This window comes from Bos indicus, chromosome 7 (assembly GCF_029378745.1).
Source record: "Bos indicus isolate NIAB-ARS_2022 breed Sahiwal x Tharparkar chromosome 7, NIAB-ARS_B.indTharparkar_mat_pri_1.0, whole genome shotgun sequence".
Lineage (NCBI taxonomy): Eukaryota > Metazoa > Chordata > Mammalia > Artiodactyla > Bovidae > Bos > Bos indicus.
This window is the reverse complement of record NC_091766.1, coordinates 25,326,687-25,338,796: the sequence shown is the minus strand read 5'-3', so window position 1 is coordinate 25,338,796 and position 12,110 is coordinate 25,326,687. Positions and strand designations below refer to the sequence as shown.

General features: G+C 39.2%; 1 protein-coding gene across 1 annotated transcript in view; it reads right to left on the bottom strand.

Annotated features, from left to right (window-relative positions):
* The window catches only part of FBN2 (fibrillin 2), a 222,618-nt gene that overhangs the window by 156,200 nt on the left and 54,308 nt on the right, over window positions 1-12,110 (bottom strand). The window contains exon 6 of the mRNA XM_070793212.1: window positions 6,532-6,729. Within this exon, the coding sequence (XP_070649313.1) occupies window positions 6,532-6,729 (198 nt within the window). The remainder of the gene's footprint in view (window positions 1-6,531; window positions 6,730-12,110) is intronic.

Genomic DNA, 12,110 nt, shown 5'->3' with positions numbered 1-12,110 from the left:
CAAACTCTCTGCACTTTCTTTAAAATTTTAAGTTTACACTATCTGAAAATCTCAAAGACCCAAAGTCAAGTATTAATTTTAAATAAAATTTCCTTCTAATTAGAGTGAACTTGTAAGTCAGTGAAGATTTAAAAAGAACTTAACTGTAAAAAAATAATAATAATACAACATATGCAAGTGACAATTCATGACATATTTATGTGAAGTTTACAAATATTTTTGAAAAACAGTTTAATGCCACTTTTTTATGCCTTTAATTCACTCATTTTATGCTAGCTTAAATTTTAAGGCCTATGTGAGGCATCTTTGGTTCCTTTGTGTTTAATAAAATGAAGAATATACAAGCCTAAATGTAGATTAGATTTAGGCTTATGGACTAGAACTGAAACGCTCTCAACATGGAAGGAGTCAAGAATCATTATGACTGACCTCATAACACCCTAGGAAGGGGTTTCTTCTGACACCGCTTATTTAAGTCCAGAAAGTCATGACAGCAACAGTGAAAAGTAAAAAACAAAACAAAAAAATTACTAGTTTCCTCACAGCTTAATGTTTTTTTAAGTATCATTTAAATTTCATATTGGATCTCATTTTTCACAGTTACTTTTTGATTATAAGATCCCTTTCATTCCCTCCTAGGCTGCAGTTAAAGTAATTCACTAATTGCACCAGTTACAGGATAGTATTATATTTAGAACTTCAGCAATGTCCTCTCTTGGCTAATATAAACCGTATTTTAAAACCAACATTAAGCTATTTACTGCTATCATCTACACAGCTAAATGTTTTCAACTCTACAAAAATTTTCAACTACCCCTTTAAAAAGATCACTATTATAAAAAAGTATGACATGTATCATGTTTTATTGTCTTATTGTTTCCCATTCTATTACCTTCCAAATTAATTTGGCAGAGTATTTGGGAAACAGTCTAGGAATTTAAAGGGGAAAATGAAATCACAGTAAGATGTAGTCTTAAAATAGCCTGAACTGAAGATTAGTGTTTAATTGAGAGCCTTCTGACGATGCCATGATTTTGAAATAAAGCAGAACTTGTTTTTCCAGACATTTTAACCATGTGGCAAATTTCATTTTGCTCCTGTAGCTGTATTAATCCATTATATTTTTAGTCAAATGGAGCCCAAAACTTATCTTTGCTGCATAAACAAAATCAAACAAATAAGCTTTCAGACATTACTCAATCCTGAAGGACATTCAGGAAGTTTCAGATCAGATGACACATTTTCCATAATTGTGTTCAGAAAAACTAGGCCTCTTTGACAAAATATCACCGTAAAAAAGTCTAACTACAAATACAAAAGATGAGGAGAGTTGGTAATTTGTGATTTTTTTTTTTTTTTTGGGTAGAAATTAAGGGCTTTTTTCAACCAGGACTATTTCTATGAAACAGTGGTTTTCAAGAATATTTTAATATCAATTCCATTTATTAATTCAAAAGATATTTACTGAGTATCTACTGCGTGTTAGATACTATTCTAAATGCCTCAGAAACATTAATGAATATAACAGATTTTTGCCGAAACAGAGCTTACATTCTAGTTGGGAGAGAGTAAAAGCAAGAGGGGCTTAACCTGATGGTTCAGAAGGTAAAGAATCCGCCTGCCAATGTAGGACACAGGTTTGATCCCTGGGTCAGGAAGATGCCCTGGAGAAGGGACCACTCCAGTATTCTTGCCTGGAGAATTCCCTGGACAGAGGAGCCTTGTGGGCTACAGGACATGGGGTCGCAAAGAGTCGGACACGGCTGAGCAACTAACACCTTCACTTTCACTTTCAAAAGCAATAAAGACAATAGACAGGCAAGTGCATTAGAAGGTGAAAAGTGCCAGAGGATAAACAAAAGTTTTTACTCTAGCAAATCCAGTCAGTGTTAATCTAGTAGATCTATACAGTATTTTATCTTTAATAGTAATGTTAAATTATATAAATTATACAGTAATCTTTATCTAATCTAGGAATTCTATGTAGTACAGTAAATGAATACTATATGCTATATATTAATCACTTCATGGGAAATAGATGGGGAAACAGTGGAAACAGTATCAGACTTTATTTTTCTGGGCTCCAAAATCACTACAGATGGTGACTGCAGCCATGAAATTAAAAGACGCTTACTCCTTGGAAGGAAAGTTATGACCAACCTCGATAGCATATTCAAAAGCAGAGACATTACTTTGCCAACAAAGGTCTGTCTAGTCAAGGCTATGGTTTTTCCAGTAGTCATATATGGATGTGAGAGTTGGACTGTGAAGAAAGCTGAGCACTGAAGAACTGATGCTTTTGAACTGTGGTGTCGGAGAAGACTCCAGAGAGTCTCTTGGACTGCAAGGAGATCTAACCGGTCCATTCTGAAGGAGATCAGCCCTGGGATTTCTTTGGAAGGAATGATGCTAAAGCTGAAACTCCAGTACTTTGGCCACCTCATGCGAAGAGTTGACTCATTGGAAAAGACTCTGAGGATGGGAGGAATTGGGGGCAGGAGGGAAAAGGGACGACAGAGGATGAGATGGCTGGATGGCATCACTGACTCGATGGACGTGAGTCTGAGTGAACTCCGGGAGTTGGTGATGGACAGGGAGGCCTGGCGTGCTGCGATTCATGGGGTTGCAAAGAGTCGGATACGACTGACAGACTGAACTGAACTGAACTGATATATTAATAGCATAGTATATATTCTGGAGAAAAAAATGTTGCTTTATCAGGAACTCTATATAATCATACCATTAGTCATATCAATGATTTAGAATTTTATTATCCACAGTAAACAACAGATTAAAAATTATATTTAACTTGATTTTCATATTTGTTGTGGTTGGTACTAATCCAAGAGACAAAATATTCACAAAACCATTCTAAGGCCACAGCTGGCAAGGCTTTTACATGCAATTAAATATAAAGCTGATAATTTGTTGGGTTATATGGTCACCCTTGGGGCTTCCTAGGTGGCAGAATGGTAAAGAATCCGCCTGTCAATACAGGAGACCCAAGAGATGCAGGTTTAATTCCTGGATTGGGAAGATTCCCTGGAGGAGGAAATGGCAAAACCACTGCGAAATCTCATGGACAGAGAAGCTTGGCGGGCTACAGTCCATGGGGTTGCAAGAAAGTCAGAGAGGACTTAAAGAGTAAACAACAACAACAGGGTCATCCCTTGGGTATCCCTATAGTTCTGATTCGAAAAGAGTTCAGATGCAGACCATTTTTAAAACTACGTTTTATAAAACTACAAAACTTAAGAAAAATCTTTGGAGGCCACTGTCAGAAATATACTTACCAAATTATGCAGAGCACTCAGATTTTATAATTTGATGGATTGAGGTTATGTACAGGTCCTGAATCTACCAATTCTCATCTGGGGTTTGGACAGACAGTGGCCTGGCTTTCCGCAATATACCATTTACATGGGCTGGATAAACAACCTCTGACACTGGTTCAGTTCAGTCGCTCAGTCATGTCCAACTCTTTGTGATCGCATGAACCACAGCACGCCAGGCTTCCCTGTCCATCACCAACTCCCAGAGTCCACCCAAACCCATGTCCATTGAGTCGGTGATGCCATCCAACCATCTCGTCCTCTGTTATCACCTTCTCCTCCTGCCCTCAATCTTTCCCAGCATCTGGATATTTTCAAATGAGTCAGCTCTTAGCATCAGGTGGCCAATGTATTGGAGTTTCAGCTTCAACATCAGTCTTACCAATGAACACTCTCTCCTTCAGGATGGACTGGTTGGATCTCCTTTTAGTCCAAGGGACTCTCAAGAGTCTTCTCCAACACCACAGTTAAAAAGCATCAATTCTTCAGCGCTCGGCTTTCTTCACAGTCCAACTCTCACATCCATACATGACCACTGGAAAAACCATAGCCTCGACTATACAGATCTTTGCTGGCAAAGTAATGTTTCTGCTTTTTAATATGCTATCTAGGTTGGTCATAACTTTCCTTCCAAGGAGGAAACGTCTTTTAATTTCATGGCTGCAATCACCATCTTCAGTGATTTTGGAGCCCAGAAAAATATAGTCAGCCACTGTTTCCACTGTTTCCCCATCTATTTGCCACGAAGTGATGGGACTGGATGCCATGATCTTAGTTTTCTGAATATTGAGCTTTAAGCCAACTTTTTCACTCTCCTCTTTCATAAAGAGGCTCTTTAGTTCTTCTTCACTTTCTGCCATAAGGGTGGTGTCATCTGCATATTGAGGTTATTGATATTTCTCCTGGCAATCTTGATCCCAGCTTGTGCTTCCTCCAGGCCAGCGTTTCTGATGATGTACTCTGCATAGAAGTTAAATAAGCAGGGTGACAATATACAGCCTTGATGTACTCCTTTTCCTATTTGGAACCAGTCTGTTGCTCCATGTCCCGTTCTAACTGTTGCTTCCTGACCTGCATACAGATTTCTCAAGAGGCAGATCAGGTGGTCTGGTATTACCATCTCTTTTAGAATTTTTCACAGTTTATTGTGATCCACTCATCAAAAGCTATGGCATAGTCAATAAAGTAGAAATAGATGTTTTTCTGGAACTCTTGCTTTTTCCATGATCCAGCGGATGTTGGCAATTTGATCTCTGGGTCCTCTGCCTTTTCTAAAACCAGCTTGAACATCTGCAAGTTCATGCTTCACGTACTGCTGAAGCCTGGCTTGGAGAATTTTGAGCATTACTTTACTAGCGTGTGAGATGAGTGCAGTTGTGCGGCAGTTTGAGCATTCTTTGGCATTGCCTTTCTTTGGGATTGGAATGAAAACTGACCTTTTCCAGTCCTGTGGCCACTGCTGAGTTTTCCAAATTTGCTGGCATATTGAGTGCAGCACTTTCACAGCATCATCTTTCAGGATTTGAAATAGCTCAACTGGAATTCCATCACCTCCACTAGCTTTGTTCATAATGATGCGTCCTAAGGCCCACTTGACTTCACATTCCAGGATGTCTGGCTCTAGGTGAGTGATCACACCATTGTGGATATCTGGGTCATGAAGATCTTTTTTGTATAGTTCTTCTGTGTATTCTTGCCACTTCTTCTTAATATCTTGTGCTCCTGTTAGCTCCATACCATTTCTGTCCTTTATTGTACCCATCTTTGCAGGAAATGTTCCCTTGGTATCTCTGATTTTCTTGAAGAGATCTCTAGTCTTTCCCATTCTATTGTTTTCTTCTATTTCTTTGCATTGATCACTGAGGAAGGTTTTCTTATGTCTCCTTGCTATTCTTTGGAACTCTGCATTCAAATGGGTATATCTTTCCTTTTCTCCTTTGCTTTTTGCTTCCCTTCTTTTCACAGCTATTTGTAAGGCCTCCTCAGACAGCCATTTTGCTTTTTGCATTTCTTTTTCTTGGGGATGGTATTGATTCCTGTCTCCTGTACAATGTCACGAGCCTTCATCCATAGTTCATCAGGCACTCTGTCTGTCAGATCTAGTCCCTTAAATCTATTTCTCACTTTGATTTAGGTCATACCTGAATGGTCTAGTGGTTTTCTCCACTTTCTTCAATTTCAGTCTGAATTTGGCAATAAGGAGTTCATGATCTGAGCCACAGTCAGGCCCCAGTCTTGTTTTTGCTGACTGTATAAAGCTTATCCATCTTTGGCTGCTGACACTGGTTACTAACATCAACTTGAAAGATTTCACATCTGACTTTGTATATGATTTAATTGTAACAAAGTTTAACTAACTCCCATGTGTAATAATGAATAACATCATTTCTCTGAATAATACAAAAGTACTTTCCACTTTCCTTTCACCCTACTACTGCTTGAAAGCTCATCACAGCACCCTGTTCTAAGCTTTAAAAATGCACTTAATCCATATATCAGAGAAGCTGTTAAGAAGACTAAGAATCACGTTGGCTGAAAATTAATTAATTATTCAGTAAGCATATGACAATTTCTACTATTTGGGTTAAAGTTGATAGTTGTAGCATCCTCAGGGCCTGGATCTAGCCCTGATACATATATGTAAGGATGTGGTTGGGAAGATTGCCTGGAGACAAGATTGTAACCGACTGATTAATAAACTCAGAAGTAACTGCAGTCACGGTTGGGGTTACTGCTTTGTCTCTGAAGACACTGTTGATAATCTCAGATGGCTCACTTTTTCCCTGTCACCTGAGTTCAGGTTCTCATATCTTTAATGAGATGGGAAAGACAGAAAAAATGTGTCCCCCAGATATTTACATATGCATAGTTTGAGGGGCTGTAGTAGGGAATGTGTAACGCCATCTGGATAAAGACATGGAATGGCTTCTCTTCTGATTGTCTTAAATGTTTTTTAAATTTCCCCTAATTTTTCATATCCCTCTTCTCCCTCTCTGTCAGTTAACAATAATTTGCTAAGTGGCCAGAAGATAAGCCATCTGTAGCCAAGCCCCTCATCATCAGAGATGATAAGGCCCCTCTGGGAAACAGCTTTGAGTTAAAGGCTCCCATCCACCGTGGCAGATCCCCATAGTGTAGTGAAAGGAGCCCAGACAACTGGGTGGATGACTCGGTGCACACGGGCTGAAGGCTCACTCACCTTGGCAAGCTCCAGTGCGTATGTTGGGGATGAAGCCCCGTCGGCAGGGCTGAGGCTGGGCTGGGCACATCTCGCAGGGGTGACCCCAGGCCCGCCCAGTGGTGGCGCAGCACAGAGTCTTTGTACACACGATGCCTGTGAGCTGCCCCTGGCACATCTGGTTGTTGACCTGAGTGAAACACGGACCTGTCCTGTAATCTGGAATGTGAAAGAAGGCAGAGAGACAGGTTTTATAGCCACGCACCAATCTCAAAACCAGCACCTCCAAATTCATAAAACAAGAGACTTTCTTCCCATCAAAATGCTGAATGACAAAAGGCCAGAGAATTCCATCATGAAAACTCAGCATTTGCCGATAATGAGAAGTGCCTTACAAAACTTCAATGTATTCTACCCTAGACATTGTAAATAGGTGGCTCAAGGGCTGTGTCTGGGACACAGATGTGTTTTCTTGGCCCGTCTAATGTTTTAAAATGAGTAGCCAACATTGTAAATTGGGAAATTTCACATGAAATTTGTACTTCTGGCTTTTCTTAAAAAGCTGGATGTCCTGGCCATGCTAGGTCTGTCACGTTGCATGGCGGTGGTGAAGAGTCCCTTCTATGACACCACAGCCCAGCCACCCAGCCCTCTCCACTCACTGGGCTTCCCCACCTGTGCCCTGAAGGCACCTGCTTTAATGACTCCTCTGTACCTGTCAATATTCTGAAGTCCCGAGAAAAGTTCAGAAAATCAAAACAGAACCAATGACGACACACCCTGCCATACCGCATATATATGTATATTTAGGCGGTCTAGATTGATTATAATCATTTAGTACTAACAGTTTGGTTTTCGTTTCCTTGTCAGCCTGTTTAGTTCTCTGTGTAGCTCACCTAGAAAGATGGTACTAATAAGGCCCATGATCATGGGTTCTTTCCAAGTTAATATTATATGATCTCTGATTTCTAGAAGATGCTTGTACCATTGTCCAGCTCTGTTCCATGATAATAAAAACTTCAGCAAATGTATGTCACATATGATCTATAGGCAGGCTCTTCTATGCATATTAAGAATAGTCTATGATGGCCCTTGCATCTCAAAGTGGTTCATGGGCCCAGCAACACATGCATCACTCGAGAACTGGTTAGAGATAAACTCAGCTGTCATCCCAGACTCACTGAACTAGAATATGCATTTCCCAAGATATTTAGGAGATCCACTGTTGATATTGTTTTAATCGCTCAGCTGTGTCTGACTCTTTACTACCCCATGGACTGATAGCCCATCAGGCTCCTTTGTCTGTGGGGATTCTCCAGGCAAGAATACCGGAGTGGGTTGCCATTTCCTCCTTCAGGGAATCTTCATGGCCCAGGGATTGAACCCATGTCTCCCGCATTGGCAGGTAAATTCTTTACCACTGAGTCACCTAGGAGATTCACAGTCACCTTAAAGTTTAAGAAGGACTGATCTAGACTATAAGCAACTTGAAAGCTGGGCATTTCTATCTTTCCATGCTATAATGACCTTATAAGATGATTAGTACATATATACATACACATACATAAATATGTATTATTTTAAGCAGAGCTGAACCATTCAGTTCAGTTCAGTTCAGTCGCTCAGTCATGTCTGACTCTTTGCGACCCCATAAATTGCAGCATGCCATCACCAACTCCCGGAGTTCACTCAAACTCACGTCCATCGAGTCAGTGATGCCATCCAGCCATCTCATCCTCTGTCGTCCCCTTCTCCTCCTGCCCCCAATCCCTCCCAGCATCAGAGTCTTTTCTAATGAGTCAACTCTTCGCATGAGGTGGCCAAAGTATTGGAGTTTCAGCTTTAGCATCAGTCCTTCCAATGAACACCCAGGACTGATCTCCTTTAGGATGGACTGGTTGGACTTCCTTGTAGTCCAAGGGACTCTCAAGAGTCTTCTCCAACACCACAGTTCATTAATAAGCTTTTAATTTATTGCTTGTACTTTGAAAGACACAAGAAATCACAGAAGCATCAGTCTCCTAAAGACTGACCAGTTAAATGACTAACATTTACAGAATTACAACAAAATACGCAAAAAAGTTTTCCCCTCCTTTAAACAAAGGTTGTACGCATACAGTTTATTAACTCTTGGGAATGTAAGGTGATATTCAGGATTTCCTGATAAGCCCTTATGCAAATAACCTAATTCTATGTGAAGGGGAAAGCCAGACAAGTTTATTTCAGATTTTTGTAAAAACAAAACGACGTTACATTCAGTGGAAAAATAGTCAATAATTTTGGTAACATTTTTATGAAAAACTGCTCCTGGGGGGAAAAAAAATCAAACTTGGGCCTAATTTAACATTCGAAATGCTAAACTAAAACAACTTAGATGTCATCTGAATCCTGTAACATGACAAAAATACAACTTAAAGTCGCAAAAAAATTCTGTTTTTTAATGAAGAATAAGGCTTTGTCAGAGAAAAAAAAAACATTTTAAAAGTTCAATACAAAGGAAACAAACTCCAAAATAGGTAACCTTTGTAGCAAGTTGGTTTAACATTCTGTTACTCTGCAGCTGAACTTCAACAAAAATAGCTCATTTTAATCCCTTACATAAGAACAACAGATGTGCTGGCTACAAATCACGTTTTTGAAGAAGACAATCTTTGTATTATACTTGTAGATATGTCAACCTTGTACATGCTCCCTCCCCACATCACACATTGCTAGGTTGTAAATTTTTTAAACATACTCTATTATCCTTCAGACAACACATTATTTTCCCCTTTTAAATAAATATCAGACTTATGATAAACTATATCCAGTCCTGAACAAGTAGGGGAAAGTCCATTCTTCACCAAAAATCTAACATGCTTACTTTTTGATAGATTCACTCATATATACCTATGTTCACATTCTGTACACTTTTAGGATTCCCACAGAGAAGCCTGAATAGAGTCCTAATTTCATTCTTAAGTAAATCAATTTGTCAAAAATTCTTTTCTTCTAACTACAACACCTTCTTAAAATTATGTCCTTTTAGCTCTTTTTGGAGAAGAGGACTATCTAGACAAGAACATCCTCTGCAAAGAACCTTTCCAGGTGAAACCCTAAATAATCAATCCCAGACCCCCCTTTCCAGGAACAGAGTTAACCATTCCTTATTTCTTTTGCTTGTATTTCCCTTCTTTAAGACTGCACTGAATCTACTTTCTTATCTGGTTACATTTTGCTTTCAAACTTACAATGTAACCTACTTATTCCAGAAATACTAATAAGTACAATGTGAACAAATATTAGATATTGAAAAGAGATTTAAATTTCCTGATCAGATTAAAAACATTCTGTCCCAGACTTTACTAGCATTTTAACTATGGTCAAAGAGTACTGAGAGGCCTTAATTAAATGTTATGACTGGCTATACATTTCATCACAGTTTCACTCTGGGTAAAATGTTACTGTATACTATGCTAACCATTCATAGAGAAGGTCAGAGGTGCAGTGCATTAACAAAGGACAAAATGGAGCAAGCTGCTTAACAACTGGTATGCTGGACTCAGTGAGCTGTAAATAGATATTTTCCTCATTACCACGTGATGAAGAGAATTGTAAAGAAATTAACCTCCAATTAAAATAAATTTATATTTTAAAAGAAATAAAAATAAAAAAATTAAAAAAAATTAAAAAAGTTATCCTGTGAAACATAAACATTGCTATTTTGATTTTCTAATATAATTCCACTTTTATTCATATTAAAGAATTGGTACAATTAGCGAACTCATCAAAAATTAAATTCCTTTAAGTTTAACTTACACAGCATGTATTCACCCATCTTACATGAAAGATTCAATAATTTTCCATAAATTTTATTAAATTGTGCAACCATCACCATAACCCAATTTTAGAACACTTGCATTATTCCAAGAAGATTCCCTGTGCTCATCCTCAGGCTCTGTCAACTACTGATCTTTCTGTCACTCACTATAAAGTTGCCTTTTCTGGAAAATTCACAGAAACGAAGTCAAATAGTATGTGAATTTTTTTTTTTTTTATCTGACCAACTTCTTTTAGTTAGCATAATGTTCTTGAGGACTATCCATGCTTGCTATGTGGCATGAGTCAGCACTTCAATTCTTTTTACTACTGAATAATATTCCACTATATGGATATTATATCAGTTGCTCAGTTGTGTCCAACTCTTTGCGACCCCATGAACTGTAGCTTGCCAGGCGCTTCTGTCCATGGAATTCAAGGGGCAATAATACTGGAGGGTGTAGCCATTTTCTTCTCCAGCTGTACGGATGTATCACATCTGATAACCAAGTATTAGTCTTTTGCTGGGCTGTATTGACTATGCCAAAGCCTTTGACTGTGTGGATCACAATAAACTGTGGAAAATTCTGAAAGAGATGGGCATACCAGACCACCTGATCTGCCTCTTGAGAAATTTGTATGCAGGTCAGGAAGCAACAGTTAGAACTGGACATGGAACAACGGACTGGTTCCTAATAGGAAAAGGAGTATGTCAAGGCTGTATATTGTCACCCTGTTTATTTAACTTATATGCAGAGTACATCATGAGAAACGCTGGACTGGAAGAAACACAAGCTGGAATCAAGATTGCGGGGAGAAATATCAATAACCTCAGATATGCAGATGACACCACCCTTATGGCAGAAAGTGAAGAGGAACTCAAAAGCCTCTTGATGAAGGTGAAAGAGGAGAGTGAAAAAGTGGGCTTAAAGCTCAACATTCAGAAAACAAAGATCATGGCATTCGGTCCCATCACTTCATGGGAAATAGATGGGGAAACAGTGGAAACAGTGTCAGACTTTATTTTTCTGGGCTCCAAAATCACTACAGATGGTGACTGCAGCCATGAAATTAAAAGACACTTACTCCTTGGAAGGAAAGTTATGACCAACCTAGATAGCATATTCAAAAGCAGAGACATTACTTTGCCAACAAAGGTCCGTCTAGTCAAGGCTATGGTTTTTCCTGTGGTCATGTATGGATGTGAAGAAGGCTGAGCGCCAAAGAATTGATGCTTTTGAACTGTGGTGTTGGAGAAGACTCTTGAGAGTCCCTTGGACTGCAAGGAGATCCAACCAGTCCATTCTGAAGGAGATCAGCCCTGGGATTTCTTTGGAAGGAATGATGCTAAAGCTGAAACTCCAGTACTTTGGCCACCCCATGCGAAGAGTTGACTCATTGGAAAAGACTCTGATGCTGGGAGGGATTGGGGGCAGGAGGAGAAGGGGACGACAGAGGATGAGATGGCTGGATGGCATCACTGACTCGATGGATGTGAGTCTGAGTAAACTCCCGGAGTTGGTGATGGACAGGGAGGCCTGGTGTGCTGCGATTCATGGGGTCGCAAAGAGTCGGACACGACTGAGCAACTGATCTGATCTGATCTGATGGCGAATATATGTTTCACTGTTAAATCAAGTGTCGAACTGTTTATCAAAATAACTTCATGATTTTACATTCCTACCAGTAGTGAAAGAGATTCTCATTCCTCCACATCCTTGCTAATAGTTTCTGCTTTCTATCATTATTATAGCCTATGTTACCATTTTATTTCAAACGAATACAATTCAATATATTTGAGA